The 14,519-nt window shown below is 41.3% G+C and overlaps 1 protein-coding gene across 1 annotated transcript in view; it reads right to left on the bottom strand.

Moving 5' to 3' along the window:
- The window catches only part of tead4 (TEA domain transcription factor 4), a 36,856-nt gene that overhangs the window by 3,710 nt on the left and 18,627 nt on the right, over positions 1-14,519 (bottom strand). The window contains exons 3-11 of the mRNA XM_005728189.1: positions 12,149-12,213; positions 9,584-9,646; positions 8,129-8,263; positions 7,803-7,846; positions 7,473-7,534; positions 7,170-7,300; positions 6,435-6,608; positions 2,475-2,615; positions 893-1,045 (exon numbers count right to left, since the gene is read on the bottom strand). Of these exons, the coding sequence (XP_005728246.1) occupies positions 893-1,045; positions 2,475-2,615; positions 6,435-6,608; positions 7,170-7,300; positions 7,473-7,534; positions 7,803-7,846; positions 8,129-8,263; positions 9,584-9,646; positions 12,149-12,213 (968 nt within the window). The remainder of the gene's footprint in view (positions 1-892; positions 1,046-2,474; positions 2,616-6,434; positions 6,609-7,169; positions 7,301-7,472; positions 7,535-7,802; positions 7,847-8,128; positions 8,264-9,583; positions 9,647-12,148; positions 12,214-14,519) is intronic.

The following is a 14,519-nucleotide window of genomic DNA, read 5'->3' as shown; positions in this document are numbered from 1 at the left end:
ATATATATATATATATAGTTTTTGTCAATAGCCTTTTTTCCAATGACAATAAGACCATGACTGAATAAAAACTAACGCAGGAGGACAAAAACTATGATGACAAGTATTAACACGCTTGTCAACAAATAATAAGATGAAAATATTCTGGAGAGATGAGATCCAACTAATTAAGTTGTGTAGAAAGGTGGGACGAATTTGGAAGTTATCCAATCAGAACTAATCACCTATGGTTAGACGTGCACATTTTATCTGCCCCCAGTAACAGTACACCTTTTTATTTATTTATTTATTTTGGTTGGGGGGGGGGTAACAGTTGCTTCCAAGCTCCTTGTTTCTCACGAAAACATGACAAAATGTCAATGCTTGGGAGAAAGATAAGAATAGAAACAGGTTGCATTTGATATTGAAAATAAGACCCTTAAAAGAAGACTGACTGTGTGGACCAAAACTTTTACACTTCATACTTTAGTCAGCTGGATAATCGCTTGATTTGATTTATTCAACTAAAACTAGACTAAAACAAAAAGAATTTAGATGCCTAAATTACGACTCAAACAAAACCAAAATTTATTTTCTGTTGTTGCATATTTGTAATTAGTTAGCAAGTGAATCCAGGGTTAAGTAGTGTGGAAATATATGATTTTATGAAAACAAGTGATTATAGTTTTGTATTCTCCATTAGTATTTACTAGCTGGCTAAACTGTTTATTTTGAGTCTAGTTTCTGAGTTGTGATGTGAAATACTTCGACCCCACTCTGCTGCTCATAATTTGAGTCCAAACTATATGATATCAGTGCAGCTTAAGAGAAGAAGCTTATTTCTTGTCATTAACAGCCTGGGGAAAGGTAAGCTGCAGTTTTATACGTACTACACAGATTTGAAAGTTGGTACCTGTAAGATAGTGAAGTTTTCCAGTACGCTGTTCATCATGTACTTCTCCGGCAGGTGTTTAAGCTTGTGGATAAAGTTGATCATGTATTCGCACAACGGAGAGCGGTGGATCCGAAACACATAGCGTCCATTTTCGAAACGCGCGTACTCCGTCTAGGGGAACAGACACATACAAGTGAAGTTTAATATCTGCGAACATATATCACACTGAAAGAGAATTTAAAAATGTATGGATGAAATGTGAAATCTGTTGCAAAAACGCAGGGATACATAGGCCACTGAAACTCAAATGGATGCATTGGATATGAACGTCTAGGTCTACTGTATGTGATAAGCAGTATTGTTTGTAATATAATATACCTAATGCGGCATATGGCATGCCAGATATGACAATAAACATATTTCTTGTGACAACCGTAATCAAATAATGAAGCCATTAAATATCATCATGTGGCCGATTGAGGCAGATGGCTCTACCTAGGGATATGTGTGTATGTGCTTATATTGTACAATCCATCAGCAGCGAGTGGGGGCGGGGCGGCTATTGTGTACGGTTAACGGGAAACATAACAGTTATTCATGTTGGGGAAACTTGTGAATCGCGTCAGTTTACAGACCACAGATCAGCAGTAACTGACTGGAATCTGCGGTGGGGGTTATTCACTCCTCAGTGTGATAATTGTGGCTTTTGATGTGGTCATGACCTCTTTATGTCGTAACATCACTCCTCCATCATTCAATCGGTGACGCAAACTTCCTGAATTGGAGCCAAATATATACGTTACTGCCGATAAATGGGAAAAGTGGAAGGTTTGAGTTTTGTAAAACAGCTAAACTAAAAAAATGATATTTACAGGAAAAAAAATGGCTGACTAATAAATGTTGCTTAAAAATTAAGTGGTCACATTTTGTAATGTATTAATTTAATATTCATATCTCACCAACAAAAAATTGAATCACTGATGACTAAAAATATTCCTCCAGCTGAATCTAGTTTTGGATGAAATTCACATCTTCTCAATAAGAACATTTTTAATAGCGATTAAAATCTTTCAAACATAACTATCTTATTTAACAAAAAAGCTGCAAACTTAATTTTTCTCAGTCCTGACTAGCATGTAGAGATATCCCAGTCTGTTGCTGGGTACATTTCCAGAGTGACAGCAGCTAGAATTACAGGTTATATGACGTTTATTGGTCCGACAAGAGTTTTTTTCATAAACAATTCTCATAAAAGGAACAGCTATAAAATCATAAAATGTCATTTCTGCTCATGTCATAAATATTTCAAAGGGCCTCTTTAATAAACTCTGAAGACGGCATTGCTCCGAGCCAAGAAGTTAGCCACATCTGTTAGATAACATCTCTACTGGGACCCCAAACAAATAAGAGGAAGCCTGACTCTTTGCCCAGTGGGCACATTTGGTTGAATAGGCTGGAAAAAGTAAGAAAAACAAATTGTGCCGAAAACATATGCAAAATAGTGCAAAAATTCCATTAACATGGCAGCATAAGTGTATATACTCTAATAAAAGATGACATAACAAATGACACTTGACACCTTCCAGTATTGCATTCTTACCTCAACTTTCTCCACCACCTGTTTGCCAAAGGAACAGACCTTGGTGGATGAGGTGATAATCATGTTCTCAGAGCTCTCGTACTGGCTGGACACACCATAAAAGAAGCTGCTGTCATCCTGCAGGTTTACACTAAGGTCCGCCTGGAAGGAAGAAAGAGATAATGTGTTAATATATACTTGGCCAAAGGGAACCATGGTGATTAAAACAGCTTGGTGGTGTATAAAGACCTACAAACCTCAGCCCCTTTAAATGGAGATGTGTGCACTACCCATGCACCACACTGCGCATTCACATACTTGAGGATAAACAGTTCATACAGCTCTGTAATCTACAAATTTCCACACCTATGGATCTCTGCGTCAAAGGTGCTCCGGCTCAACAAAGCTTGAGAGGTAACCTTGGTAAGCCAAGAAGTGCTTACAGGACAGATCCTCATTTACCCAAGTCGAATCCAGCCTAAAGATTGCCAAGATGTACCGCCTAGCTCCCCTCTCATCTCTTCATCACCCCGTTCATCTTCATGGCTCATATAATTCCTCTGCCTCACTGTATGTATAAGATGATTTTGCATTCCAGTGGCATTGTGTTCACTCTACTTACAAGAAGCGTCCACTGGATTTATCTTGGACTTGTAGTGTTTCTAATCAAAAATCACAAAATCTATATAACATGTAGCAGCCCGAGGCAAGACGATAAGTTGCATAGATTGTGAAAAAGAAACGATTTTGACATCTGTCATAAGCAAGAACCAAAAGTGCTGGAATGCTGAACCGTTTCTATGAGAAGAATATGGCCTCACAAGTTCAAAGGCAGCTTAGATTCAACTTTCTTTATTCTCAAATGAAGCAGCTTCACCCACCTCTAATCCCCCCACTGGCTCAAGTTTGAACTGAGGTGAGCATAATCAGATTTTGGATCAGACTGAGGTGACGCCTCTTCTGTCAGACAGCTGAGCTGCTTTACCTTTTCCCCTGTCGGGCTCTTGTCTCCTAATGGGCCATTGAGACACCGCTCAGCCTCCTCTCATCTCTTCATCACCCCGTTCATCTTCATCCCTGGCTCATGTAATTCCTCTATTTGTCTTCATCCCTGGGGCCTAGTGACCCTCCTCAAACTGCCATTCCCTGCTTCCCTAACAGCCTGCGAGGGAATTCATCCAATTACAATCAGCAGCGTGCAATTGGCTGATTAGATCATGGTGGGCAGGCTGGCTGTGTAACAATTTAGCAGAGCCAGCTCAAATCAGATTCCCTCTGCACTTCAAAGGCGTGAGACAATCCGTTAGGACAGGGCCACGGGCGCCGAGGGGGTGAAGGAGAGGAAGATGGGGAGAGGAGCAGGGCAGAGAGTGGCCGACAGGGAGGTTTGCTGGAAATTCAATCTAGAATACCATAGCTTTGGAGACGGGTCAGCCGCCTGTCACCATCACCATGCCAACCTGCGCCTCAGCACACCCCGAAGTCACAACCTGCTATGTGGCTATATGACTGCAGTGATACCAAATAGCCTCTTTCCAGCTTTTACAATGGCTTAAATAAGGTTATCATATTTTCAGATGTGTTAAGGATTTCATTTTGCTTATTCTCATGGCTAAGAGCGTCTTTTCTGGGGGTTTCTCCACTGTAGCTGTTGAAATACCCAGCTGTTTTTGCAGCATTTCTGGGTTTTGTCATGGATGCCTTGAGAATTGGAGGACCCCCTTGGGACATGATAAAATGAACAGGCTTGGGGGGAGGGGGGACAGTGTTATGAGCTTGTTTTCCTCTAGCAAGTTGGATATGTCATAACTGTTGACTCCACCAGGCTCTGACATGAATCAAGAGAGTAATATTTCACTGGTGACTTGTTGGGTTAATGCCACCCAGCATTTCTCCTGCTATCCCTATCTCTTGTTCACACCTTCTGTGTCTCTATTTCTACCTCCTGCCCGTTATTGCTGTCTTGCTCTCTTTTCTTTCAGTGATATATGGCGAGGCTACTCATCCCCTTCTTCCCCTCGCCCCCGATTCAAATGCCACAGCTCGACCAGCTGCTCTTCCCAACCCTGGAGTAAACTACTTCCAATATGGTGCCACTCACCAATGTCTTTTATCTGTCTACAATAAATAATATGTAAGTCAAGCATGTGAGAAGGGTAACGGCATACATACGAAGCCATCTGGTGGAATCGGATGCAAGGCGGCACTTTGAACCTGACATTCAGCATCTTTGGAGGCGTCACACAGCAGCAGTTAATGCTTTAATATACCATGTCACCTTGACATGGGCATATTTTTGTGTGAAACGATTCAGTAATTTGTTAAAGCAGTAAGATTTGACTGTTTTTAGTTACTTCAGCCTCCATTCTGCCTCAGCCATCAACATGCAAGCAACACACAAAGTGGTGAAAGTACACACAAGGCTGTATGAAACCTATGGCTGTTTACAACGCTTCTCCTCAAACGTACTTTCAACTCATTTTAAGCTTAAAGGTAATTCCACCCCACCCCAACGTGTCAGATTCGGCAACTGTTGGATGCCGATCTGTTTATTGAACATCAGTGGGAAACACTGAGCACTGCCGTCTGTCTCAGACAGCAAAACCTCTGCTTTGGATGTGTTTGTCACATAGATTTAACCCCACACAACCCTTCACACACTAAAATAATGCATAAGCCTTAACTGTCTGCCCATGGCCAAGTTATATATTGTTGTTGGATTCTTATAAACTCACTAAGTCTTACTGGTACATAGACCGATTGTTTTATCTACTCTACACTGTCGTCATTTACCACATTTTTTTCTATTTTCCTATCTTAGATGAATCCACTGGAGGGCAACTTGGAGTTCAGCATCTTGTACAATAATACTTTGACTGGAGTAACCAGGGAACCAGTGATTGAACCACCAACCTTTAGGTTAGCAGATGACCTGCTCTATCACAGCCACTGGCAAAGAGGCTGTCCATCCTTGATTTTCTGTCATTTATTTACTTCAGAGTTGGTCATTTTAAAAGTGTTTTATTTGATATTATGTGGAGAAGTGAGGCAAATACTAAAGCAACATGGCCAGAGAAACAAATCAAAAGAATGAACAAAGTCAAGGTCTGTGTCTCTTGCTCTCTTTCTCCCTTCTCTGTCCCATTTTTATGTCCTCAACTTGGAGTTTCCTCAGATTTCCAGTGGATAATCGGGAATCACACTACCATCTATTCGTCTGCTTGTATCTTATGCTGACTTTGTTATCATGCTTTATTCCCTAAATCACTCTCAATGTGTGATGGTGGGGGTAATGAGAGTGATTCGTTGTTGTCTGTGTGTGTGTGTGTGTGTGTGTATGCACTTTTGGTGGGGCTTATCTATAAATAAGAATATAAGGAGGGGGTATGAGGGTTGGTCAGTCTAATAGTGCAGAGACAGGTGTCTCGGATCACATTTCTCCTAGTGAAAGATCAGGCCTGCCACTCTCCCCAAGGTTCCTGTCACACACACACATTCACACACTCACATACACACACATCACAGGCAAATATACAAATACGCACAAGGCAAATGCATGTTGGACAGCAAGGCCTTCTTTGCTGGCATATAAACCACCAATCGGGTCAGGGAGCCATGACTTTCCATTCATTCTAGCCCTAAATCACACTTAAGTTCATTTAACTCCAATGCTTAAGCTATCTCAACACAGTTAACACCGCAAGGCCATTAACAGCCAACAGGTGGTACAAAACATTAACAAGAGCATTCACTGTACTCTCACTTCACCTTCTTGACTTCAGGAGGATTATATGATGATGTATAAAACATGCCACACACAGCTATCATACTGGGCTTTATATGGAGTAAAAAATTACAGTGGAGGTTTTCATCTGAAATTAGTTTGAGATAAATGAAGTGAGCTTAGAAGGAAGAAACAAGGGAAGATCATATAAAACTATTAAGAGATAAAAAACAAACAAATGCAGAGAAATGTTTTACCCAGAACTTGACGAGAAAGAAAGCGTTGGGTGGCCCCTTGTCAAACAGCTCTTTCAGGCCCCCTTTCTTCTCTGGGAACTTGTCATAGATCTGCCTGATGTCCACCGACTCCAGATAGGGGTCGCTGTAGCTCGGATTGGACTGGCCGATATGCACAAACAGGTGCTTGTTGAACTGGAGAAACAAAAGTGCATATCAGGAAATGAACGCATCCAGAAATGGCAAATGTTTCATTTGCTGAATGCCGAGCTCTGTTGGCTGCTATCTGACATCTGTTATAAGAAGCCAGCCGCTACATTTGATCGCCTTCATTGTGATATCCCATCACCTGTCTCAAGGGTCCCACCCTTTTTCTTTCCACTTGCAACATTCCTGATCATCTGATGTGTTGTGTGTATTCTTTGAGATCATCTCATGATCTTTTTTTAGTTGCAGTCACACTTGGATAGTTCAATGCAGTTTTCAATTGCCAGATTAGCTTTTAACATCGGCTTTTGCCATAAAATAAAATCAAAAGTAGCAGAAAAGTTACTTATTGCCTTCAGAATTTGTAGCTTTACTTTTGTTTATAGGACAAAAATATTTCCTAATCAAGATATAAGGACCACTGTCAGGTGTAAATGAAGTGAGCAGGATTCTTTTATTTATTCATTTTCATTTTTTAAGAGTAAGCCTTTGTTTCAACTATGGTAATAATAACGCTAACTAAACCACTGATGGATCCACTTTACTTACAGTCTCCGGGTCTTGAGGTTGCTCTAGGAAGGCGGAGAACTCCAGCATTCGCAGCTTGGAGCTGGCGATACTTCGACCCTGCCAAGGGGGGGCACCAGGAGACATGGACAGCCCCTGTGTGTTATCATAAACTGCAGAAGAAAAGGCCGCAACCATGTGAACGTGTCGTTTGACTGTGACTTGAGTAAAAGTTGATAATGCAGCAAAATTGCTGCGATTTGTGTGAGCATTATGCAAGCTCTTTATGATGAGCTGGGTTGTCTCGGCACTTTGCTGACACGACAGCCTTCTGTCAACACCCACCTGTTATCGGGGCAGGGCCAGACGCTTGCATGGCATAGCTCTGTTGGGAAAAGGGCTTAATGCTGGAGAGAAGAGACAGACAAGAGAGGGGGAGAGACATTATGCACCGTCTTGGCCTCATGACCCCTTCTCATTTACTAATTGGAGCGCCTGACCTCTAAAGACGCAGGAGCTAGAGTGGTATGCTGAATGTCAGGCAGCTGAAGACTTTTCTTTATAATTGCACTGATGTGTTTTCATTTGCTTTGAGATGAATTCCCCAGGTGAAATTTATCTGATGGTTAATAAACTTATAGCATGAGAAACTAATGATAGACAGCAACTACTTACTCTTCATGGCTTCCTGGCTGTGCTGGAAGTGCCCCGTGCCAAAACTTACAAAACAGAAAGAAGGGAAAGTACATTAAATTGTTGCATCATACCAGTAATCCTCATACTGAGGTGCTTATTATGTATTCAAGATGTAAGCCTGAGCTGACAAGTGCTTCTTAAAAGAAATCAAGCTTCCTTATTCACAATTGAAAGGTCAAAATTGTAAGCAGAATATGATATACATGTACGAGTATATGATTTTTAAAACATTTGGATTAAACCCACAGAATCCTTGATGGATTCTGTGCTACTGCTCAGGGTTTTAGGAAGACGTGAAGACTCACCCCACCACTAGTGGGGTAAGCTGGCCGAGACAGGCCCTGGAGAGCCATCTTGTTCTGGAAGGCTGTGGGCGATATGATCTGGGCTGATGACATGGTGGCCATGCTCTGGAGGGCCTTGTCTTTGGCAGCCTGATCCTACAGAGACAGAAGACGAGAGAGCGAGAGTAAGATTAAACAGACAGTAGAAAGCAAAGGGACAGCACTCATCAGACTCCATTTAAGTCTGCGTCCTACTTCTCCACTAACACAAGCAGAGCCCTAAAAGGGGAAATGAAAGGCAGAGGCCAGCTTGCATCATCGGTGAATCCCTGCCAGTCAGAGAGCTGCAGAGAAGGTGATATTACAGTCAAGGACCTTTAGGTCAAGAGTTAAGTTTATTGCTTTGGCAGGGGCAAGCCAGTGATGACAACTAGCTTCTGTTAGAGGTCATACTTTAAGTCACTGCAGGCAACGGGGTGATATGTTGATATGCTTACCATAACAATCCCAGAACTGGTAAATTCTAATGTCACAAAAAGGATTTTTTAAAAAGAGATAAAGGACAAAATGTTTAAACTATGAGCAATACTGTAAAGTGATATCGCTCTTGTTTTTGAGTCCACTCCTTCAGCAGTCCGCAGACCACAGAGGACTACAAGCACTTGCCGCCAAGCCCAAATGGGCAAGGCCACGGGGTGCATTCTTCTTCCCAGAACTGGCTAACACAAGGGCATAGCTGAAATATGGGGGGTACATGTGGCAGGGATCTCAGTTACACCAAAGACGCATTTAAAAAAGGCCTGTCACAGGGGCCAACCCTGTGACCAGCGCAGAGCCCTGCCAGCTGAACCCTCGTGGCTACCATCCAAGGCGAGGGAGAGTCCTGTTGCCTGCTGTGACTGCGACTATGCGAGCGCATGCGGATGAGAAATGCAAACTGAGAAAGTACTGGGGGGACAGGGATGTGTAAATGCTCAGCGTACCACTCGGAACACTTTTATTGTGGCACTTAATAAATGTAATACCTGGCAGTAATAATGCAGGGATTCATATATTTCCTGAAAACTGTGTTTGGATCATCATATTCACAGGCGTGCACAGAAAGCCTCGGGCTTTAGGGAAACATGTTCACATTTCACTGAAATGTGCCAGCATCGCATTTAAAACCGGCACCAATTAGAGGGTGCAATTAAGATAGCTGGTCATTTGTGTATTTGTTTTAAAGGAATGTGAACGGCAGTGCTTTTTTCTTCAGTATGAGAGAGAATAATATAGGGTAATTATATTTTCACCCCTTTTCCATCTGTTACTGCTCAAGCTGATTAATATCACCGCATTAACGGCACCTCAGTTCTGATACTTTGGTCTGATTATAGCCTGAAGTCAAATCTAGCAGTAATAGTGATAATAACAATATCTTGAATAGTCAAAAGCATTTTGAGAATGTATAAAAGTAGTTTGACTCACGTAGCGTACCTTCAGCTTCACCTGGATCTCCCTGGCCTTCCGTCGAGCTAGAACCTGGATATGACTAGACACCTGGAAAGCACAGACAACAAAAACAACTGAATGTAATAAAGCACAAAAACGGTCTGTTTACATGGTTTTCCCACTGGTCGAGCTTCCTCGCACAGTTTAAAAGACAAAAGGCAGGTGAACTGGAAACTCTGGCCAAAGGTGTACATGTTTGACCGCGTGGCAACTACGAGCTATTCTTTTTCTAATCCACGAACGATCAGCAACTTTAAAAAACGGTGTTATTTAAACCTAAGGTCAACTAATATTAATTACTATTACATGTCCAGTAGTCAGAGACAAACATTATCATCCATCTGAAGTTGTTTTCAAGCCACATGTGCATCACTATAAGTGATCCCTTTCACGTGGTCACTGTTATTTGATACCTGTTATTTGATAGGAAATGTATGGTATATCCAGGGGTTAAATTAGGATTTATGAGATTTATGATTTATGAGAAAAGTGAGCCATTGTCCACTGAGTTTAGTGCCTAGGAGTTTATTAAAGTAGTTACTTTTTTCTTCTGGGATACTCAGAGTTGCAAAGACTGTTCCTGGGAAGATTTGTTGCAGCTAAAATTTTATGTGTTATTTTTCAGTCCTGTTTTCTCTTGGTGTGTTTAAAAAAATGTATTTATGTACAGTGCTTTCTGGTTAAACAGCCTTTTAAATGAGGAACACTGAAATCTGTAAAGCCCGGTGAAAAGTATCAACATTTATTTTCTTTTTCCGGAAATTCTGACATTCCAGGTGTGCATATAAAGAAAAGATACCACTTAGCAAAAGTGGTATCTAAAGTAAACCTATAGGCTGAACATAGATTTCTTAACCACCTGTCTGTTGCCTTATTTTTTATATACTTAAATGATTAGATAGGTTTCATACTCACAGCAATATCACTTTTGCAAATGATACTGCATTTATGGTGCAAAACTGAAATTCCTTCAGTAATTGAACACTTTTAAAGAATAATGATTCTCTAGAGGAAATAATAATAATAATAATTAAAACTTAGCTACAGTTGTGATGGATCAATCCTGAGCACAATCCATGTTTTCCCAATGATCTCACAGCTGCCTGATGTGCACAAAAAAAAAAACAAAAAAAACCCCCACACAGTTTGGATATGTAAGACCAAAATGAAACCCCAGAGGACAAATGTGCCACTTACTCAAATTGTGCACAGCTCCTTTTCTCACTTTGGAGATAGAATTAGCTATTATTAATCTCTGGCTCTCCTCCACAGTGTGTCTTTTGTCCTGTCTTCCCCCCTTTCACCACCAAATGGTGGCAGCAGATGGCTGTCCCTCTCTGATTCTGGTTGTTCCTGTTAAAATGATTTTTCCCTTCCCACTGTCACCAAGTGCTTGCTCATCTGATTACTGGGGTTTTCTCTACACTATTTTAGGGTCTTTACCATATGAAGTATCTTGAGGTGACTGTTGTTGTATTTTGATGCTACATAAAGAAATTGGATTTAACTGAATTGTTTAACCTGCTGCTGTGTGTTACTGAAGTCAAAGAAAAAAGAAGTTTTAATTTGTCTGCGGTGGTGCATGAGACAGTGTCTAAAAGCAGATCTGAAGAGTTGGATGTATGTTTGTAACGCAGAGCTTTGGTGTGCGTAGCTGCTTTAACAACAATGTGGTATAAATGCTTTGCATTTTGGGCCTCTGCCACATGGAGATGCTTACATGGATTCAAATGTTTTATTCCCTTCATTCACTAATAAACAAAAACTATAAAACAAGAAAAAAACAGTGATAGACATGTAACTGAAATGTATATACTTTAATAAAATGATAAGTAAAAAGTGTACAAACTACACACTAGTTCAAGTTTCAGTTTTTAAGTTATGACCTGTTAAACAAACTCATTGATAACTAATTTGCTTTTATGTATTTTTATTGAAACACTGTCATTTTCATCCCATTTCTCGCTTGAATTCTATAATTATGGGGTCTATAGTCTTATGTAGTCGTTCTGGAGAACAGCAGTCAGTTTGCCACAGATAAACCAGCAGGTGTCCCTCTCTGCCTCCAACCTGTCTTACTACTCATCTCTGATCTACCACTGCCCCTCCTTCTGTTTCCATCTCTAATCATCTCTTTTCATTCCCACAGTGTCTCCGACAGATGACTTAGCAGAGACCCTTTCTCTCCACATCCATCACAGCCCCATACATCAGTTCTTCCATATCAGATACCGGACTGAGGATTGAGTTCCAAATCCCTCCACGTCCTGCCTCAGTTTCCCATCCAGACCACTGTTTTCCCCAGCTTCGTTTCCCTTCTAACAAGCACCAGATCCACAAGGTGGTGAAGATACAACACCGACACATGATCTTATAGCATCTGTGCATTGGGCCACGGCCCTAAATCAATCATCATCTCCAGCCCTCCAGGGATTGAGGGTTCAGTGGGGGGGGATGTATAGGGTGTTGGCGCATCACTCAACAGGAGTGGATTTTCTGAAGGGGTTCAAAAATAGAGGCTGCTACAAATGGTATTTGCAGAGAACTCACCTGCTTCCTGGTCCGCGTTTTCCCTGTGCGAAGTTTGATGTATCGTGCAATCAACTCATTTCTTCCTGCAAGGGTCCAAAAAAAGAGAGAGAGAAAAAAACATATTTTACTTTTTAATTACAAGGACCAGTTACTGGAAATTTTACAGAGGTTTGAAACAGATCTACCTCATTATCTAGTGCATTGCAATCGTACTGATGGACATGAATTGATTGTCGCGGCTTCTTTGTTAGGAAAACTGAAACAATTGAATAGATAAGGCAAGACAATCTCTGTTTACGTGTTCACATATCAGGAATATAATCAGCAAAATGAATAGCTTGAAACAGATTTGCCTGAGTGTGCACATTGTTGTAAGCATTTAGATGGCTGTACGTATAGAGAACTGTGCAAACGCACGTGCCCGAAGTAACCACAAGGCTGTCAAATGTGTCAACGCTGAAGGCAGAAAGTGTAAGTATATCGCTAAGTTTACATGTCTGCCTGTGAGAGAGCTTGCATCAGTCCCGGGGTGACCCCCCCCCCAGTATACGCTGAGCTCATATCCCCACAGTGTGTGCCTGTGCTCTGCCACTGCTGACAGACAGGTCCAATTGGCAGAGCAGGTGGAGGCTGCAGCCATGCGATCCTCAGACCGGACTCAGGACAGACATGACACAGGCCACTGACCAAAGGGGGTGGGTCTGGTGAGGCTGTAAGGCAGCTGGTGTGTGTGTCAATGTTTATGGAATATGCTTTTACGCCTGCAGTAAATTTTGAGCTTGTTCTCTCCCATCCAAATTCCCCAGTTGCTATAGAGGCCAACAATCACGTGGTTTCTTTAACTCATCTTCCAAATTAAAACTGCAGTGTAAGGCCTAAAATGAAAAATGCAGCCTTCGTTTGTTGTTGCTACTATAAGTGAAATGGTTCAACTTGTGTGTTTGTGTGTTTCTGTCATACAAATGTACACTTTGATTATAGTCATTTGTTGGGCAAAAATTCCACATATTACCTGGCTGCAACTTCTCAACCATGTGACTCTTTTGTAAGTGTAAATGATCACAAAATAACCAGTTTAATGTCAACGTGGGTGCTAGGAAATTCGAAGAGGCTTTTTCATAATTGATTATTCAAGGGAGCAATTAGAAACATATTTATTAATGGAAACCCTGCAGCAACACATTCACATTATTTTAGGCACCACGAAAAAGCGAGGACACAGACAAACTCCCCGGATCACTCACACACTGAGTGAATCACTCTCGAAGGACCTCTCGTGCACCCACGCACACTCACAAAAATATACACAACCAGTCACACAAGAGTTTGCTAGTCTTTGCACCACCTCTTAAACACGGTCATTTTTCCCCTGGCACCACATCTCCATGTGAATTAACACACGGATCAGTCACGACACACAACCTGGTATAAACCCGTCAGATTTTCCCCTCACATAGTGATGTTTGGGTCAGACCTCACAACGCTACTCAAACCGGCCAATCAGATGACTCTGAATGATGAAAAAATGGAAACCTAACACCTGGCTCAAGCCCCATCAAACATTTTGTCAGCCAGTAAAAGTGATCAGATTTTGTGCGGAATTCAAAACAGTTTCTACTCGGAGATCATGGTAAACTTAGATCCCACCCAAGCAGTTCACTCAGACATGAATTTCCACCTAATGCTTTTCGAAAGCACGTGTTAACGAAGGTTTTGCTGCTAAATATACAAACAGACAACCTTTCAACCAGACATCTGCCACTTGTAAAGCGCTTTCTTGAAACCTCAAATAGATAATTATAACGTATTACAACCCACGTTGTGTTCTGGATGGAGAGCTTTGATGCACTGATTAACTATCAGTTAAATCAAAACTAGAATTACATTTCATCACAAGTTCTTGTCTTGGTTTCACCATTTGCACCATCACTCTCACTCTACTCAAAGCTCTCGAACCAGCGCAGAACACCATTCCAAGAAGTCAGACATTGAGTAACACCAACTGGCAGACTAACCAGTTTAAAACAAGCCATCCGTTTTGTCTGGGTCTGCTTTTGTAGTAAGTTTATAGTTTTTTACTCCAAGTCAGTTTAAAAAACTGACTCTGTGACGGCATGTGTTTCTTGCCCCAGGAGACTTGTGTTATATTTCCCGACCTCAGCAATCCAACTGTAGTAAAATACTAAGCAGTGAGAGATTGGTGGAAGTGTTTTGTGTGACTTGGCAAAAATTTGAAAATTGCTTTTTACGAAAACTGGTAGAGCGGTCGAGCACAAGCAAAGGTTTGATGGCCTCACTGCAAAAACTCAAAGGCAGATCTATGATTTCTATGTATATATATTCATATTCTTGTATTCAGGTATTTGAGCCAGGACATTCATTGCCACTG

This window comes from Pundamilia nyererei, unplaced genomic scaffold (assembly GCF_000239375.1).
Source record: "Pundamilia nyererei isolate P.nyererei 1_Seehausen unplaced genomic scaffold, PunNye1.0 scaffold00027, whole genome shotgun sequence".
Classification (NCBI taxonomy): Eukaryota; Metazoa; Chordata; class Actinopteri; order Cichliformes; family Cichlidae; genus Pundamilia; species Pundamilia nyererei.
The sequence above is the reverse complement of the archived record's forward strand: the minus strand, read 5'-3'. Positions and strand labels throughout refer to the sequence as shown.